General features: G+C 40.5%; 1 protein-coding gene across 2 annotated transcripts in view; it reads left to right on the top strand.

Moving 5' to 3' along the window:
* The first annotated feature begins 1,855 nt into the window (after positions 1–1,855).
* KDM3B (lysine demethylase 3B) overlaps positions 1,856–19,466 on the top strand; it is a 42,055-nt gene continuing 24,444 nt past the window's right edge. Inside the window, exons 1-6 of one of the 2 annotated variants that reach the window (XM_088521622.1) lie at positions 2,097–2,122; positions 11,317–11,451; positions 14,983–15,150; positions 16,455–16,568; positions 17,026–17,131; positions 18,291–18,415. In XM_088521622.1, the coding sequence (XP_088377748.1) occupies positions 15,106–15,150; positions 16,455–16,568; positions 17,026–17,131; positions 18,291–18,415 (390 nt within the window). In that variant the 5' untranslated portion in view covers positions 2,097–2,122; positions 11,317–11,451; positions 14,983–15,105. Of the gene's footprint in view, positions 2,123–11,316; positions 11,452–14,982; positions 15,151–16,454; positions 16,569–17,025; positions 17,132–18,290; positions 18,416–19,466 lie in introns of both variants that reach the window. The other variant, XM_088521616.1, reaches the window with a different exon arrangement.

Below are 19,466 nucleotides of genomic sequence, written 5' to 3'. Positions count from 1 at the left end.
CCAACTGTATTTCTCAAGATCTGTCAAATAAATTCTCTGAGCAGAAGTGGAGAAGATCTCATCTGGGGGACACTGAGTTTCTCAATTCTTGTATTTGATGACTAGATAAACTGCTGATTGGTAAGAATAGGACAAAATAAATAGTGTCATAAGAAATATTTATAATTGTGGATATGGAGGAATTCAGCCTGACAGCACTGATGATGGTGGCTCTGTTTTATCCAACATCACGTAGACTTCTGATTGGTATGAAAGCAGCTTCTCACTTGATTAAAGCCACAGCAGAAGATGCTGAGGTAAAACTTTGTTGAATCTGTAACCCCACCTCAGATAAGGGCTCTAGTCTTATGGCATTAGTACTTCAATTAATATTGCAGACTGAGCCTGCTATCACAAGGCTGTTTTGAACAGATTGTTCAAAGAAAAACTTCTCAATTAAGTACTGTGTTATGTTCCCCATCCCCCGAGTGCCAAATCCTTCTTTGATAGCACCCTCTCCTGTGTGATACACTGGTTTGCAGCTCCCTCTCCCAGGTTTAATGCAGTATAGAGAAGTGGAAGGATTTTTTTTTTCCCCTCACTTAAAATACCACCAGTACTAGTGTGGAGCTTTAATCCCAAAGAACAGAAGTCTCCAGGGTGATGCAGGAGTGCCCTGTCTGCACTTATCTGCTTGCAGGAGGTGCTCACACTGTCCTAAGGTACATTCTCTTTGTCAGGGTCACTGCTGCTGACCAGCTTTTTTTATAGAGGACTCAGAGTTTCAGAAATATATTTTTGTAGACAATGACTAAACTGTGAAATGTTTAAAAAATAAAGCATGTAAACAAAAACTTACAGCATTGTCCCCTGTACAGATGTTTTTCTCACTTCAGTTCTCTCTTGACTCATTAGAAAATGTTTGATTATTTCTTGGATATATTTTAATAAAGTTCTGCGAAGAATGTGGCTGCTGTTTGTGGAGGGGTAGCCTGAAATGCAATTTATTTTGAAGGGGAGGGTGGAAAATCCGTACAGGTAAGGGGCAGCCTGAGTCCCACTTTCTTTCTCAAATTAGGCGAGTCACATCTTCCCCGTCACACTCTTGACCCATCGCTCTGGCAAGTGACGTTCTTGCATTGACTGTCACTTGGACTGGAGTGTGCTGCATGGAAAGCAGACCCCTTACTGCTTATGAGCCAACGTTGGAGGTAGCCTGGAGCTTGTCTTAGCCCATGACTTAGGACAATTCAATGTTGGGGTGAGTGTTTTTGCAGCCTGCTAAGCCTGCATCCACAGTACTTTACTGTCTAAAGGTAAACTAGTATTTGAAATTAATACATAGCAGAGTTAGTCTGGGAAACTTTCTACTCTAAGGTACAATAAAAGCCCAGGGCAGTAGAATTTTAGAATGGTTAATATTTATGTAGTTATGGGAATATAAATTTAATTCATGTTATAGGACCTACATCCTTTGTGTAAATCGTTAAGATAAGTTTGGAAGCCTCTCCCCTTCTTTGCAGGTTACACTACTCTTTCTCTGCAGCGATGGAGGAAGCATCCCTGTCCCAGCGGAAGGTCTGCCTGTCGTCTAGCATTAAAGGAAAGAGTCGCAGGAATCGCCTCTGCTGTCACGTAGAATCTGCTCCTGGCTCCGTTGCAGCGCCGGCCCCCGGCACAGCGCGTTACCGGGGCGGCCTGGGCGCCCACGGCCCGGAGCGACCCCGGGGCGGCCGCGGCGCCGCCGCCCGCCGCGCGCTCGGCCCTCAGCGCGGCCCCGCCCCGCCGCCGCTGGCGCTGGCGCCGCGCGGGGCACGCCGGGCCGGAGGAGGCGGCGCGGCGCGGGGCACGCCGGGCCGGGGGCGGGCGGCGCTCGGAGGCCCAGCGCGGGGCAGGCGCCTGCTCGCTCGGCTTCTCAGGACGGCGGCGGCCGTCGGGCTCGGCCGGCTGCGGAGGCTCCTGCCCGGCGGCGATGGCGGACGCGGCGGCCTCCCCCGTGGGGAAGCGGCTCCTGCTGCTGCTGGCGGCGGGGCCGGGCGAGGGCGAGGCGGCAGGGCCGGAGCCGGGGCCTGCGCTGCCCTCCCGGGCCTGGCGGAGCGGCACGGTGCGGGCCATGAGCGGAGCCGTTCCCCAGGACCTGGCGGTGAGGCACGGGGACAGAACGAGACGCGACGGAGGGCGGGCTGGGGCCGGGCCGCCCGCGTGGGCCGCGGGCCTCCCGCCCCTGGCTCGGGGCGACCTGGGCAGGGCTGCGGGCGAGACGGCGCGGGGGGCCGCGGGGCGCCCCCCGCTGGGCGGGCGGCGTCCGCTGCGGGCGGGCGGGAGCGGCGGAGCGGGGCTGGAGCGGGCGCGGAGCCGCGCGCAGCTCGCGGGCCCTCGGGGCGGCCGGGCCGCCGCAAGCGAGGTGGAGAACGAAACTCCCCCTTCGGGGCCCGGGCCGGGCCGCGGCGGCCGTTCTCAGCCGCGGCGCGTTGTGTAACGTGTTTACGGGCCTCTGTGTGTTCTCGGCCGGCCTGCGGCAGGGCTGGCGGGAGCGAAGAGCCCGCGGACGCGCCTGTCTGCCGTTCCCCTTCGCACGCGTTTGCTTCTCAAGGGCTCTTAGGGAAGCTCGGTGGGAGGCCTCCTTGTAACAGCGAAGTACTGACTTGTGGCTGGGGCATGCAGGCCTGTGTTGGCAAAGCGTCACATTAGCTCTGTAGGATTAGAGTTTTGAAAAGTTTTATTGTTACTGCAGTAAGATTTTAGGTTATCTGTAGGGTGCTGGTTCAAAGTATTTACTTGATGTCTTAAAGTGGTGCTGCTTTCCTTGGTCTTGCTTTAAAGCAAGAGGGGTTTTTGTTTGTTTAGTTTTGTTTTTGTGCTCTAGTGGTCACAAGGATGAATTCAGAGAAGTCCGTGCCCCTTTCTAAAGAGGCCAGGCTGGACCCGAACACCAGGTGCTCTCAGTAGGAAGCCGTGTGCCGCCCTTCGCTTTGCGAGCCCTGCTCGTGTGGCCCCCATCTCTGCACCGGGGAGTGTGGATACACCTTAGCTGCTCCCTGTTGGTGTCAGGGGGAAATAGACACACAAAAGGGGGATCATTAGGCAGAAATTGAGAGCTGTGTTTGAGGCCCCATTTGAAAGATGAAAGTTTATCCAAGCTAAGGACTGATCTGGAGAGCTGCTCCTGTAGCAGACTGTATTAGGTGTGTTTGTTGGTGTCCTGGCATTACAGTATCATCTCCTCAACACGAGCGGGTTGAAATGGATTTCTGGTATGCCTAATTCTATGACTATTGTAGCGAAACTGGGGGAGCGTTGCCTTTACTTGTGGATTTTTGCCCAGCAAACAGCAGTCATTTGTTTCCTGGTTAGTCATCACTGTCCAACCGCTTGAAAGTTGTGAGACTACGTAAGAAAGCAAAGAACGCGCTCTGTGCTTGGTGGTGCATGGGAAATAAATATTTTGAGAATTCATAACTTTTATTAGAATCACTGCACTTCTTAACTCCTTTTGTTAATTATCTGCTTAGCACAGTTTGTGTTGCAGTTGTGCAATGCCTGTCCAGGGATTCTTGAGTGTGACCTGTGTTTTTTTTTTTTTAAAAAAAAAACCCTGAATGCATAATTTCCGGAATTCTGTAATGTGGAATTTTTAATGTTGTTACAGAGCCTTCATGCACAGTGAGCACTTATTTGACAAAACTAACTATGTCCTATCAAGAAAAGTCTTTTTTTTTTTTTTTTTTTTTTTTTTTTTCAAATTTGTTCGGCCAGGATTAGTGAGGATTTGGCACCACGTAGGGAACCCCAGTTTAAGGAATTACAGATCTAAGGTAAAGTAATAATGTGAGCTGTGTCTGAAGAAGGTTAGAAATAGTTTATCTGACTCTTTTAATTACTTAAGCCTGTGCTTTCTCACAGTGCTCTGTAGAGATGGTTTCGTTGTGCACCACGTAGTCTGGTTGGTGATAGGCCTTTAGCAAGGTGAAACTGGCTGGAAATCTTCACCTTTCAAGGGAAAACACTGGGGGATAGATATGGAGCTTTACGTACTTCAAAAATCCTCTAAACTGTCTTCTCACTTTGAGAAAATGTTCTCGAAGTGAGAAAATGTGGAGTAGTCTAATTATGGTTCATCCACAAAAATACAATGATCTACCCTATTTGATCCATCTTCAGAGCACCTGGAAATACAGAGGAGAATCTGCCCTGCTGTTAGAGAGCAGCCTTGTGTCTTCTAAATAGAAACAGATCCTACTCCTTCTCCCATATGGTTATTAGGACAGAGTTATAAAGACCTATCAAGGTTTAAAGCTCGTTGTGATCATCATTGCACTGGAAAAGCACATTACAGATTAATGGCAAAATAGCTCAATGTGAAAGGTACCTGGCAATATTGCTTTTGCTTATGTGCAAGTCAGGGATGCAAGAGGATTACTTTCATGAGTAGACAGGCTGTGCAATTACCTTATGCCCTAGACTTCCTAAATGTGCTGTAAGTTTTGAACTTTTTTTTTTCTTTTGAAATGACCAGAATATATTTATTGGAGCAGATGGATATTTTTCTATCCTTATGGATTATGAGTCATGTCTGACATAAGGTCTTTTTTTTTTTCAGTCACTGAGCTTTACGTACCTCATGCAATACTCTACACCTAGAATTTGATATGCTCCAAAGTGTTTGTAGACCATGCTATATGTTTTTGCTCCATATCTTTTTCTTCAGTAAGGTTTATTCTTAGCAGTTATTTGGATCATGAACTAAGCTCAATTCCGATTGCGACTTCACTTAGCAGACACCAAAAGGTTTGAGTTAGACCATAGATATCAGGGTATTTCAACCAACTTCTCCAACTAGGTCACGCTGGAAAATTGTGTTATATCCTCTGATGAGTGTATGTTTGTGGATGAGTGATGCTGAAATGGTCTAGAGCTGCACATGCTCTCGATGGCTTTGAGATACTACTTGAAAATAGTGAAGCATGGAGAAGCCATGAGCGCGTGCCCTGTGTGGGGCCGGGTGTCTGCAGGGTCTTGCCAGCTGCAGGCATCTGCTGGCTGCAGCATTTCAGTGCTCTGATTGGAACTTGCAAACTCCTCTTTCAACATACCCTGCACGAGGAAGTCTCTGCAAGTGAGGAGCTGAAACTGGGACATTCTGGAAGTGGTGAGAAGGCTTGCAGAGAGCTAGGACTATGTGTGTGGGATATCCAAACTGCTTCCTTTGCCACTGCTTTCACCTTCACTTCCTTCAGTCCCTCAGTTATGATCCTGCTTCAGAATTCAGGATCCTGTCAGCAAGACACTGGATGGGTTTGTGTCTTGGGAGGGAATGTGAGGGGAAGGGACCGCAGAAAGTGGTTCTGTCTTTACCTCCCTTTCGAAGCAGCAACAGCTGTTGCAGTTGAAGGCCAAATTCTAGGCTGGATGGATTTGGTCAGGTCCATAGGGTATTTCTTCAATATTTGTTATTATAAAATAAATATTTTAGAGCAAACAGGATGTTGAGGGGTTTTTTTTTTTTGGGTAATAAATTTTATTTGCTTTGCAAATAAGATACAGCTCTTTGAAGGATAGTTGACTGCAAAGCAACAAAGGCATGTTTGCTCTACTTGTTTTATGGTTCCTTTTTTTTTGTGATGGCCCAGGTACAAAGTAGCGAATGCTTATTATGTCACAGTTTTTCTTGTTGGCCTTTCTTATGTGAGAAAGATGACAACTTTGAAACATTTCAGTTTTCCCAATGTCTTTTGCAACCCCATTCATTACCTTTTTCAGAGCTTAAAAGGGACAGGCTTATGCTACTGTAGTGCAGGGAACAGGACTCATGTAAATGCATCAAATACATCTATAGTTGTGGATTATGTAAGTATGTTTGCATGTTTTATTAAGAAAAAAAGGAAACTTTGTCTGCTTTGGTGATATCGTTGCAGTAGAGGAAGGTTGGCAGGGGTCTCAGAAGGATTCTTGGTAGATCTGAGGTGGACGCACATTGTAGAGGAGGCGTGGCATGGAAACTTGGCTAGCTGTCCTTCCTGTCCGGTGTCCCCCCTGGCAGGATGTCCCCCGCTCCCCCGGGGGGCAGGTCACAGCAGGTCTCAGCAATGACGTTATCGGGGCTGGCATGCGAAGGGTGCTTGTCCGCGCGTGGCTGTGGGGCAACAGGAGTCATGACATTTGTGTGACAGTGTGCGGTGGGTGGTACTCGTTAGCCTGTTAAAATGCATGCACAATGCTGACTGTGTCCGTGGGGTTTTTAACCCTGCTGCCTTCCACATGTCTATTCATCAAGGCATTCTGGGTTCCTGTTACCCTGCCTAAGGAAAAGGTTTTGTTGTTGTTTTATTTTACTTGAGGATATTTCTTGAAGTTCCTTGACACCAGCTAGCAAATACTGTATGTGTGCAGGAGTTTACATTGAACCGTTTTTTCCTGGGGGTTACGTTTTGGTACTCCGTGTGTGCTCACTTGCATACATGCAGTGCTCGGCATACTCCAGGAAGTGTCAGATTTCTGATTGTGAGCTATGCCGATCTGTGTGTGTGCGCAGTTGTTTTCTGGTGGACATGGACAGAATGAATATGGAGACATCCATGTAGAATTTTGAGCTGTATGTTGAGAAGACAATTTTCAGGCAGACGGATACCTGATACAGAGAAATGCTGCCTTTAGTACAGGAAACAGAATATTTTACCTTTATTGCAGTAAAAGGTCAGCTGTAAGAAATGAGATGAAAGGTCCCCCAAGTGTGCCTTCACCTCTTCCCTGGCTCATCTTGCCTTTCAATGGTTGTAAGTTATGTCCACACACTGCTATGAAAGGAATCAAAGTCCTTCCACCATTAATGGACTACAAGCTATATAATTTCTGGAATGGAGCTTAGCTGGAAAAATATACAGGGCATGACTGCTATGTATTTGCATCAGTTGAAGGGCAGTAAAATAACTTCTTTCTCATGTGGTAGTTGGTGCTCTCTAGAGCTACCTGATACTCAGTTGACCTTGGAGGTTGGTCTGTTCTTTCTCCTGCTTGCTGTGAGTTACATCAGAATCAAAGTTTCAGTCCAGTTTCCCTAGTTCAGAGCTGGTGATCCACATTTGTCTCTGGAGAGCTGCTGCTCAAATAGACTTACTGCTAAAAATGCTTACTTGGGGGTCTCTTCATAGAGTAGAACAATCTTAATATTTGTATCTGTAAGTTCTGTAGTGATATAAACATATGAGGAATCATAGGATTATTGCATGTTAAGTTAATATAGCATATTCAGATGCAGTTCTTGCAAGTGAGTGGTGGCATGTTACTATTAAGTACTGCAAAATGTCCGCAAGAAGCTCTTCAAAGGTAAAAGGTTTGTTCTGCAAATGCAAACACTTTAAAGAAGCTGAATGTTTTAGGTGCAAGAAATTTAGAGGGTTCACCAAAATTGTTTTGGCTGCTTATTGCTGACATTCAATACTTAAATAAATAAGAGAAAAAGGCTAGAAAAATTATATATATATATACATATATATATACACACACACACACACACACACTTTATCAAAACCTTAGGGTTTTTTCCCATCATTTGCATAACATAGTGTGTTTTTCTTCTGACACTTTATCTTCTCGAGTGGACAGTGTATGTACTAGGTTTGCTTTTTCCTAAATAAGTTATCATAAACTGGCAAAGTAGAAACCATATGTTTTGTGGTCTGTTTCATAAATATATAGCCACTTCGTTTAGCTGATTTTTAATTATGGCTACAGAAAGCAGGAGACTCTAAGAACTATATAAATAGAGTAAAATTTAACAAGAAGAATACAAATATATATAATCGTAATTGAGATGTGTGTCCTGACATATTTGTTGATTTTTTTTTTTAAGGCAATTGTATGTGTCACGCCTAGGAAAAAAAAAAAAGACCAAATCATTAATTTGTAATGGCAATAATTCAGCACTAGCATTAATGGGAAGCTTTTTGAGTTATAGACGTGGAACTTGGATTGATTGCATTGCTCAAGTGGTAGCAGAAAGTCTGATTTCTCTAATGGCTATACTGAGGTTTTTGTTTTTCCTTCCTTTTTTTTTTTTTTTTTTTTTTTTTTTAAAAAGTTTATGGCCAGGATTACAGTACAGTGCCTGCTCCAGGAATTCCTAGGAATACCAGTATTTGCTTACTCTTTCTGTCCGACTCTGTCAGTAGAAGACCAGCTGTTCGGTACCAAGTGAAAATATGTGGACTTCTTTATATGGAACAACTTCTACTTTAAAAGCAAGCATCTATAGCAGGAAGTTGGGAAGTGAGGTGTGTGTTTGTTGTTGTTTTGCTTTGTTTTTCCTGAGATACTACAGTCTTACATTTCTCTGCTTAAATGATAGTCCATTTTCTGAATGTTTTAGATGAAGGAGAGGTTGGCCAGTGTTTTAACCAAACAACAGCTTCAAGAAATCTGTTTTGTATTTTTATTTAAGGTACAAGACCTTCATTTTTTTCTATAGTAGAACTAACTACATTCTGCATGTGATATGCATGCGCATATTCCTTTGGAGTGCTCAGTACCTGTTTTATTTTGGCCGTTTTCCTTCCTTGTTTCAGTGAATTCCTTGATTTTTTAATTCGACTGACCATTCTTTTATTTTTTTTCTTCAAGGTTGATATCACAATCACCCACGTTTCTAGAATTTATTTTCATGTGCGTGCTTTGGTTGCTTCATGATGCTACCAGTTGTCTTTTTTTTTTTTTAATAACAGACCTTTCATGTCTTTAACCTGCTTCCAAGCTGACTGTTTCTGTATAACCACATCATGTTCTAGTAGAAATGCTTGTAAAAAAGCAAAGTAAAAGAGGTAGGCATTAAAAAAAAAAAAAAAAAGACTTGCAGAGTTGTAGGGTTTTATTTATTCCAAAGGGGGTCTGTTTCTGTCTGTGCCTCAGGAAGGGCCCTTGTTGCAGGAAGTTGCTATAGGAGTGCAGACATATTCTGAGCAAAGATTCTAGAAAGCGATGCATACACCACAATTACCAAAGCATTTTGCAGCACAAGGGATGCTAAATAACTGATGTGAGATAGAACTTACGTAAAGTGGTCCTGTGTCTAGTAGGTGAGGCATTGCAGGTTTTGAAATGATCACTCTTGCAAGCTCACCTTAATCAGGAAGCTGCAGGGCAATGAGTTTGCTGAGCTTAAGTTGATGTTTGTTAACAGGAACCTGACACAGTCTCTTCTGGTTTGATGTGGATCCAGACTCTCCAAATCGGTTCATATCTGGAAATCCTCAGTTGTTTGACTGCTATCATGAATCCTAGTGGATAAACCGTGCGCTACAGAATATAGGAGAGATGATAGTCCAGTGTTTATGTTGATACTCAGCATGTGTAAGAAAAGGACTCATCAGTGAGGACTCCAGGGCAAAAGTTCAGTTTGATCTCAAGTCACTGTAATAGCCAGCTACTTTCAAAAGGAAGTAATCACCCTTCCCATCTCTTGTGTGAGATGTTTCAGTGGACTGTAGTGAACTTGCTTGGGTAAAAAAATTGGCGGAAAGCTAACGGTTCTGGGATTGTCTATTAGATCTTTTTCAAACTTTTAACTGTGGCTTTTTTTCATTTGTTCCTGTTTCCGCTTGAAATTTCTGTCACTTCTTAAATCTTGCAATGTTTATTTTCTTCTCTTTTATTCTAAAGTCAAAAAAGGGAGGGAAAACTGTCTTGTCCCCAAAGTGTCAAATGAACTGAATAAACATTTTTTTCAGATGTGATTATTTGTAGGCACTCTAAGATCTGAACTGTACTGTAGAGGATGCCATATGTTCTGTGCTATCAGAGCATATGCAGTCAGTGTATATGATCGTAATGTCTGTGCAGAGAGATCTAAGTTTAACAAGTTATTTTGATTCAGTAGCTATATGAAGTGGGAAGAATTTTACAACTGATTATTGCTCTGTTGAGTCAGACAGCTTCTTTGCATAAAGAACATTTCAGAAAGGCAACCGGTACTGATTTGGTTCTCCATCTCATATTGTCTTCTCTCTCTTTTTAATCTTGTTCCGTAAGTGGTTGTCTCGGAATAGCAGTAATACATTTTCTCCCCTCCTACCCTGAGCAGGTAGGACTGCACTGTTATTTCCACTGTTTACTTTGGAGATTTTTAAATAGGCTGCCAGTTTTATCACTGGTGATGTGTCTTGGTCACTGATACATCAAAACTAAATAATATTGGACTAAATTCCAGTTCTTGTTGAGATGTGCATAAAATGTTTCGCCCTCAATGCTAGGTTAACAGATTTTAATGCCTTTAACCCATATTTCCTATTTTGTCTGTACAGTACTGTGTAGCACTAATATTTCACAGAAATATTGTGAAAACATGTACTTTTTTTTTTTCTAATTTGAGGTAGACCTGTCGCCTACATAGTTGTATTTTCGTTCTCATGCTGTGGATCCTTTTATTTTGGCCAGAACTGCTGTTAGGTTCCCTCTGCAATTGGATTCCTGTTTTGCTTTAGAAAAGATGGAGATTAAAACATTTGGATTGAAAATTATCTTTTTTGATCATTTATTAACAGCTTGCTACCCCTCATTAGATAATAGCCTTAATAATGTTAAGATTTCTCTTTTTTTTCTTGTATATTTAAATACTTCTACTTATGCTGATCTTGGCAAAGACTTTTTTTCCTTTATTATTAGTATGCATTGCTAGCATAGAAAGGTGCTAAGGATTTTAAAAGAAAAAGAGTATATTTTCTAAATTTATAAATATTTACTGTCTTTACTTTATATCTTAATCTGTATCAGCCTTTAAGTACAGTGTAGTTGTTCTCTCCAATAATTACGTTTTCTGAAGCTTTTGTAGGGGCTTGAGGGTGGGGGAAGAAGAATTCCTAAATGTAAGTTATTTCAAATGAAAAATTTTCTTTTTTGTTTGTTTGCCTTTTTTTTTTTTTGGTTAAGCGCCTATCATTTGTGTTTCAGATAGGAACTTTCTTTATTTGCTTCTAAGAATTAGAGTTTAGGCGTGATTATTGGTTTGGGAGATGATGGTTTTCTGGGCGTAAGAGTTGTATTCATCTTTTTCTGCCAAACAATTCCAAAGCAATACTGTGGTTACATTATATATTAGAAAACTGCTGTAGTTTAATTTTTTTTTAAAGTATAATAATAGCTGCATGAGACCTTGGGTGCATCTCCCAGAATAAAATCTCAGTATCTACCTTTCTTTTTATTCTCTCTCACATGTTGACAGCATAATTCTACTTGTTAATGAGTAAGTGGTCGTGGACCAACTTGTTACCTAGTTTTATTTGGTAGTCTGCAACAAATTCCTACCAATGCCTCCTTTCTGGGCATAAGTACTATTATTCCAATTTACAGATGGGGAAACTCAGCCAGTGAGACTAAATGGCTTGACCAAGGTCATGCAGGAAGCCTCTGATGGAGCAGGGAATTGAACCTGGGTCTCTGGCTACTCTCTAGCAACTGATGGACCATCCTTCCTTTCAAAACTAGGTAAAATTTAAGACCATTTTAAGGGATTATTTTTAAACTTGGATTTTTTTTTATGCCATCTTCTGCTTTTTTAATATATAAAATCCTAAAATGTAAAGGTTTTCTTATGTTTTTCCTTAGATGGCATCTACTGTAGATCTTTGTGCAAATTCTAATGAAATAAGCTCCAGCAGTTTTTCTGTTACAAATCATGTTTGGGCTATGTGTATCATGTGACAAAAAAGACAGGTATATCTGTCTTATCTAAACTTTGTTCCTCTTATTGCTACCACTTTTGTAGTGGAATGGATTTTGGAAAACAACTTTGGAGGAAGTTCCCATCTGAAGAAGCCTATATAGTTTACTAGGGTGTATTACAGTCTGAATGTTAATATAACTGGGTAGACAAGAAAGCATGTTCTAGAGAGATGCTTCAGGCTGTCAGATAGAAATCTATCTTATGTCAGATTGAAAGCAGAGCAGTGGGTGGAGGGGGAGAGGGGAGATGTCAAAAAGCAAAGTTGTGGGAGTGTTGGGAGAATGTTTGTATACCTTCTACCATTTATGTTTCAAGAAAATTGCAGATGAAAAAATCTAAAAATCATTATTATTTGTAGTAGGATATTGCTTAAGGAATGCTTTCTCTTTCCCTGTAGGAGGACTTGGAAGTCTTGTAGGTGCATTTTGTCTAAGCAGCATCAGTTATTTCTCTTGATAAGGACATGTTCACACAAACTGTTTAAGCATTGGTATTAACAAAGCCCTTTTGCTATTGTTATGAACAGCTCGTCTAACTGGATTGTGAGCAGAGTTAGGAGAGTCAAGAGAAGATGTTGTCTGGAGAGGTGACTGTATGAATTATGAGACCACTCATACATCTGAGATGTAACTTTTCTAGCAATAACTGTTCTAATGTAGCCAGGGCTTTCGTATCCAGACCTTTCCTTTTTGACACAGAGTTATGGTTTTTAAAAGGAGTTTGAGAAATAACAGAAACTTTTTGTTATAATGCAGCAGTTTTCCTCAAGGATTCTGGCTTTTTCAACAAAGTTGTTTTTTTCAAATGTATAATATTGCTGTTTACCACTTCACATATCAAAAGCAAATGTTCTATTCTCGTATCTGTCTTGTCTGTCCTTATTTTCTTTGATTTTTTTTTTTTTTCCTGTCAGGATTCCCTTAGCTTTTATATATATGTATATATATGTATGTGTATGTATACGTGTGTGTGTGTGTGTATATATATATATATATAAAATTTTTTTTGCTTGCTTCCCCACCCCCCACCAGAATCTAAGCATATTGGGCGTCAATTCCTGAATATAGCTGTAACTATTTCCTGTAGTCGTACAAAGCAGTATATGTGCAAACATTCCTAGTTTTCTGTGCAAGTCAGCTTCTGCTTCCATCTTCACACTTAGAGTACTGCAGATCCTGGAAACAGAAAGTGAGAACATACCTGTTTGGCTTGTAAGTTTTCTGCCTTTTTGTTGCTCTGTGGTCTGCTTGAACCTACTGAGGTATTTTTTTTTCCCAATGTAACACTCAATATTGCATGACTACCCTGTGTATCCATATGTGGAAAAATACTCTGCTTGGTATTGGTTTAGAATTGATAATACCTAAATAGTTGTAAATGAAAGTTTGGCAAAACTTACTTGCTTACATTGAATATGCAAAAATGAAAGAAAACTTAGTATTGGTATGTATCCAGTGTCTGCATGTAAGATAAACTTGCCATATCTTCTGCTGTTTTGCAGCAGTGAGAGAAGGGCATCATATGACTGCGCTGAAAAAATCTTTTTTTTTTTTTTTTTCCCCTTTGATGCAGTCATGGGCCTGTGGATTCAGAAAGGAAAACTTAAAGGTTTGTTTTCTGAGTGAAGTAACAGCAAGTATTGCTGCTGCTTTGCTTATGACAGGTGTCCCAATATCTAATGCACACCTTACAAAAACATGGAAGGTCCATCTTGAAGTCCATCATAGACTTTTTTTTTTTTTTTTTAAACAAGAAGTGAACTTAAATTTGCAACTAAAAGGACTGTTCCACTGCAGCGATTCATAGAAGTGTGAGGTTAGGACTGGAAGAAATTTCAGACAGGTCTTGTTTCATGTATGTTACAAGGTAAACTTACTTGCATAATCTTTTATGAAGTAATACATTGAAAATAGACTTAGTAGGAATTCGTTTTCTTTGGAGAGAAGGAAAAAGTACACTTTATTGCTCCTTTGAATTTCTGTGCTTTTTAGTATCTTTCACAACTATTTCAAGGGATATTCCAGTGAGAAGTCTCTTCTGGTTTGATCAAATCTCCACTCCTTTTTATTCAGTTCTTGGATAGCTTACAAAAGGCATATGCGCCAGAGTTGACATCACATAGGTCTTTTTGACAATTTTCTGTATGAATTTCACAGTATGAGTGTCGTAACAATATATAAAAGCACATCTTTCCATTTCATTTATTGTACACGACAGTCCTCTCTTTATATACCACATTCTACTGCCGAAGTAATGTAGGTACATTATCAAGAAAGATGTGTGGGCCAATAAGGCAGGAAAGGCATTCAGACCAGTTTCCACTGTGTTGCTGAGGCTGAGTTTGAGGAAAGATGTCTTGAAAAGCCCTGTCGCCTTTCTCTGGAGGACAGTTTAAACAGTAATGAAGTTCATGAATTCAGCAGGAAGCTGCTTTGTAGTCCTGCCTGTCTGGGGGGAGGGATGAAGAGGTACGAATGATCTCTAATGCCCCTTTTAAGAAGGATTTCTGCTTGAGCAGAGAGCTGTCTGGCTGCCACTTTCAGTGATTGTGTAATTGTTGTCAAAGTCTATATTTCAACTATCCAGTTTGTTTCTTAATTAATTAGTGATAGTTTGTGTAATATGCAAGTTGTCTAAGTAAAAGTTTGAAACATTGCTGTGTTTTAACACTTAATAACTCCTACTGTTAGAGGGGAATGAGGCTTTGTAACCTATGTTCGTGCTCCTAGCATTTTTGTGGCTTTAACATTTGTCTTCTTATGGTATGAAGAGGATGCTGAGAGTTGTAATTCAAAATTGAACATGGTTTGAATTGTCACACTGAAAATATCTCACAAAATATCTAGCGAGTATTTATGGATAATATAATTTATCATCAGAAATACTAACATTTGGTCGGGGAATTTAGTGATGTACAAGGCAACAGAGAGGTTCTTACTTAGAGAAGGCTTCATGGACAGAACTTTCTCAAAGGAGTGTGAGTTACAATGCTGTCCATAATGAGACTAGCCTTCTGTTGGAATATTGGGTAGAAGTGTTTAAAATCTCTAAAATTCCTTATGAGAGGTTTGCTTTGGGTCATCCGTTATATTTTGGAGTAAATGGGTTTCATGTCCTTAATCTTGTATGGGAAAAGCAGGATTTGGAGCTAATGGATTTGTGGTGGTGGTGGTGGGTTTTTTGTTTTTCAGCCAGAGCTGCTCTCTCTCTATTCCTGAGGGTTATCAGAAGTTTTTTTCTACTTAGTGACTGAAACAAGAGTATAAATACTTTTTCTCTTTTTCTATCCTCAGATCTTTGTGGAATTTGATGGCTGTAACTGGAAGCAACATGCCTGGGTGAAAGTCCATGCTGAAGAAGTTATAGTATTGTTGCTGGAAGGGTCTTTGGTTTGGGCACCTCGAAGTGAACCAGTTATGCTTCAAGGGACTCGAGTCTCTCTGACGCAATGGCCAGCACTGGTGAGTATTCAGCCATAAATCTTTGTGTGCTCTAAGATTCTCACCACCGGCCGTACTTAGAAACATAGGACTTTGAAATCCAAAAGACTGACATTATATAGATACCACAAAAGAAATTTGTGGGTAGGTCTTCTTTTGATTGTTAAATAGGAGAGCAGGGAGCTGTAAGTTGCAGTGTTGGGTCTCTGAAGAAAATGTGGTGCATACTTGGAAAGATTGAGTTGTGTCAGAACCTACTGGAAGACTGTTAGAAGCAAATATGGGTTCATAGACTTTTGGAAAAGTGTTTCCATCCCCAGTAGTGTGAAAAACCATCTGAGTGCTCAAACTTTCACTCAGCTCTTTCAGCCCTACTCAGATAACTGCATGGGAATACTGATTGGGTTAACTAAAGAAGCAAGTGTGCATATATAAAATGTGAAGAATTTTGAGAAAAGAGCTGCTTACCATTATGAAGGTGTCTTTTTTGAGATATCACCTCTCTGTGTTCACCCTGTATTGCCTCTAATTTCTTCAAGTCCTGGTCAACTCTAGGAGATCCAGTTTTAGATGAACTGAGAACATAAATATGCAATGCCATTTTTGTTTGTATAGACAGGTACAGGAGAATAGGGTGCAAACAAGCTTCATGAGAGCTGTTAGAGCAAAAATGTCATAAATACTTGTGTGTTAAAAAGTTGTTAGTATCAGCATGAGATGCAGAAAGTAAATTCCAAAGGTTCCAGTCTTCAGCAGCAACTTACAAGATTATAATTCTGACTCTGCTAGGCATTTTTCCATGAGTAATTTATCCTTCAGCTTGGATGTCAATACTACACATGATATAAATTTCAGTTTTGCATAAAACAGTAGTAACAAAAAATGCTTCCCTTTATTAACATGCCTGCAGTGATGTTTATTCCTGGACAGAATTCAGGTGTAAAGGTGGTTCTTTCAGAAGATCATATAAATTGTTTCAAACAAAGCTTTTATTATTACCTAAACATCAGAGGATCCTTACTCTATGAAAATTAAATACTATAAAAGGCATTTTTCAGTTCTGCCCTAAGTTCTAAAGGAGTCTATATTCTCTAATATTCCTTTTTCTATTATAGAATGCCACACTTGCAGGAAGTATTGGCTTAGACATAATAAGTCATGATTTGCATTAAAACTCATGGACTTGGGAAGTTCAAGCTGAGAAATTAAACTTTTTATTCTTTGTTATACTTAAATAGCATGTGAAAATAACTCTTTTTGGTCTCTATATATACTTTTTTGTTTTGTTTTTTTTAAATAACTTTAATTGTTGTTGTTCATCCCAGACCTTCACTCCTCTAGTAGATAAGCTGGGTTTAGGCTCTGTGGTCCCAGTGGAGTTTCTTCTGGACAGACATCTACGTTTCCTCTCTGATGCCAGTGGATTACGCTTGTTTCAGGTACTTGAAATATGTTAGCACAATAGCACAAATTTAACTTCAGGCTGTGCTTGTCAGATTTTAATGTTCCACTTTCATATTTTTGTCTTCCTCCTTCCACTGCCCTAGACATTGTGGTTTGTCTTCTTGCCTTTAAAGAAACTTACACGAACTTCCATCAGCATTAAAAGTGTTGTATCTCGTGTTTCATATCAGTCAGCTGGAGAGCTAGTTGTCGAATATCATGCAGCCCATAACTGCAATTGAAGTAGTTCCACGACTGCTTTTGCATGGCTAGCTAGTCCCTTTTTTCTCTTGACATGTTTAGCAATGTTTCCTCCTCCTCCTCCTCCTTTTTCTTCTTCTTTTGGTTTGTCCTTCTCTGAGAGCAGTCCAGGATAAGCTGTAACTCAAAAACTAATTATTCTGTTATGATAAAAGACTCTACTTTTATGTTAAAAGATTTCTTTCTTTGTAGATGGGAACAGAGAGTCAAAATCAGATTCTGCAGGAACAGGCTGCACTAAGAGAGTCTGTCAATACCTTGATCAGTGACCAGAAGCTCCAAGAGATATTTAGTAGAGGTAAGAGTAACTGATTTTCCAGTCCAGAACTTTTGACTGTTGTGAGACTTCTGAATTATGCTGCATTTTGTGGAGAACAGTGGCAGTATGTGTTACGATTTGTCTTGGAAGATCAGCTTTCTGTGGTCTTTCAGAAGTTCTTCACAAGGAACACTATTTCATAACCTACTGAAAAGTAGGTAAAGGAGGAGAACATACAAGTGGCCATGCTCGTGTGTTTGTAGCTTTCTCATTTTAAGTCTTGTAGGTTTGAATTTTTTTAAAGCTTTCATTATGATCTAATGTGGATATTTTGGGAAATATAGGACTGAACTTTAAAGACAGAGAAGAATTTATTTTGTTATCACAAATATGAATTTTGCTTTTTTGACAATTAATACAGTAATTATTTAGGTTCTAAATTTGGTGGGACCATGGATATTGAGCGCAATGTTAGTACCTGGACTGTTACCTGGATTGCATAGTTCTAAGCTTGATTATAGCATCTGGTTGTCAAATAGGGATCTTCTTGTTCATGGGGTAAAATGATTAGCAATTCAGAACTTGGATTCAGGGATCTCATGGCCTCCCTAGAGACAGGCATTGTGTTACATTTGAAAGGGAAACATTTACATATTTCCTAATGGGGACTTGGTGCTTTTTGATTTAAGAAAATATTTACTGATACAAGTGATACGAAGAGAATAGTTCTTATACAGCCATGTAACTTTGGAATTGTCCAATATAGGACAATTCTCCTAGATTCTGAAGCATCTAGGAGTGATTGCATCAGGTACATGCTTATTAGTTTGCATGAATCTTGGTAATCTAATATTAACTTTTTTATTTGGATTTAAGACAAGAGGAAGACTGCATGCTGATGTGGAGACCAGGGATGTGTTGTGGGGGACCCTTTCAGTAGCTTATTTTGATCTTTTATTCAGTTCGCAAATAGAAGAAATGTGAATTTCATCTTTGTAATGTCTTTGTGTTACTACTGTAAAGGTTTACTCTTTTCAGTGGAGTTACATGGCTTGCACAGGATTTGCAGCAGATGCCCCACTGAGAAGCTGTTGCTTTAGGCTCTAATTATATGCATCAAACTATTTTTATTACATGACCCTCAATTGCTATGGCACAAAGCTTGTCTGAAATTATACTTAAAACACTTCTTTTCCAGGTCCTTACAGTGTCCAAGGCCAAAGAGTTAAAGTTTACCAGCCAGAGGATGAAAATAGCTGGCTATGTGGTGTTGTGAGCCATCAAGACCCAATAACTCGTCTTATGGAGGTGTCTATAACTGAGGTAAAAAAAAAAAAAAAAAATAGACAGACAATACTTTGGTTTTCTAAAACACAGCTCCTCAATATTCCATGAAGAGTATCAGCTTTACCACAGCTTGAGCGTTTGCTTTTTAGTTCATTGTTTTAAAGATATGTAGTTATTCACTTTGATGAAAAAAAAAAAACAAAACTTTGTCATTATGATGACTTTACATAAAAAAAATGATAATACACAACTCACTTCATCAAGAGGCAAGAAGAAAGCCTTTGAAAATGGACTCTTTGTAGGGAAAAATTGAAGTAGCTTTCTGGATGGGAAGTGTTCTCATGTACAGAAAACTGGGGTTTGGGAGTATCTCATGCTATGGTCTTTATATGCTTTTTCTCTTAGCTCCTATCTGATGGGCTTTACAGATAGTTTGAAACAAATGTATGGTAGAATATAAAATTCGAGTCTAAAATGTAAAGATTGATGTATTTTAGCTTAGGCTATTTGTTCTTTTTTGAATTCCAGACAGTAAATCTGGTGGGCATGGTAAATAGCACAGAATATCTGTGCAGTATGAGAGTCATTTGGTTTGCTTAATGGGGTTCTGTGGAGTCTGATAGTTTTAACCAGCAACCTGCTCTTGATTTGGGAGACAACTTGGAATTGTCTGGTGGGGTGAGGTGTACATTACTGCGGCAGCAGCAGTGCCCTGTCGGGGCAGGGGAAGGAACTGGGGGTTGTTCCACCAAAGCCTTTTTCTATGTCCGTAGAGTGCATGTGCAGAACGAGTGCACTGCGTGTATAAAGTACTGTTAAGTCAGCCTGACATTCTGGAGAGCCTGGCACTGATGTTGTGGAATATGTGCTCCCAGCATAGGCATGTCAGGAAGCACTCAATTTACCGTCTGAAATAAAAAAGGTAGCATCCATGCACAGCCATAAAAACTGGTTGTTCATTGCTCCTTGCTGCATTCAAGTACCTAACAATTTGAGACCACTTTTTTAGAAGTGATTTTTAATTATCTGCCTTGAATATCCATGATGAGGGCTGTAGCATTAGTTTCTAATCTTACTTTTGGGTGGA

Source organism: Tinamus guttatus, unplaced genomic scaffold, assembly GCF_059628265.1.
Source record: "Tinamus guttatus ecotype Peru unplaced genomic scaffold, ASM5962826v1 Tinamus_guttatus_pri_ptg000007l, whole genome shotgun sequence".
NCBI lineage: Eukaryota > Metazoa > Chordata > Aves > Tinamiformes > Tinamidae > Tinamus > Tinamus guttatus.
Note: the sequence above shows the minus strand (reverse complement) of the source record. Positions and strands in the feature narration are given on the sequence as shown.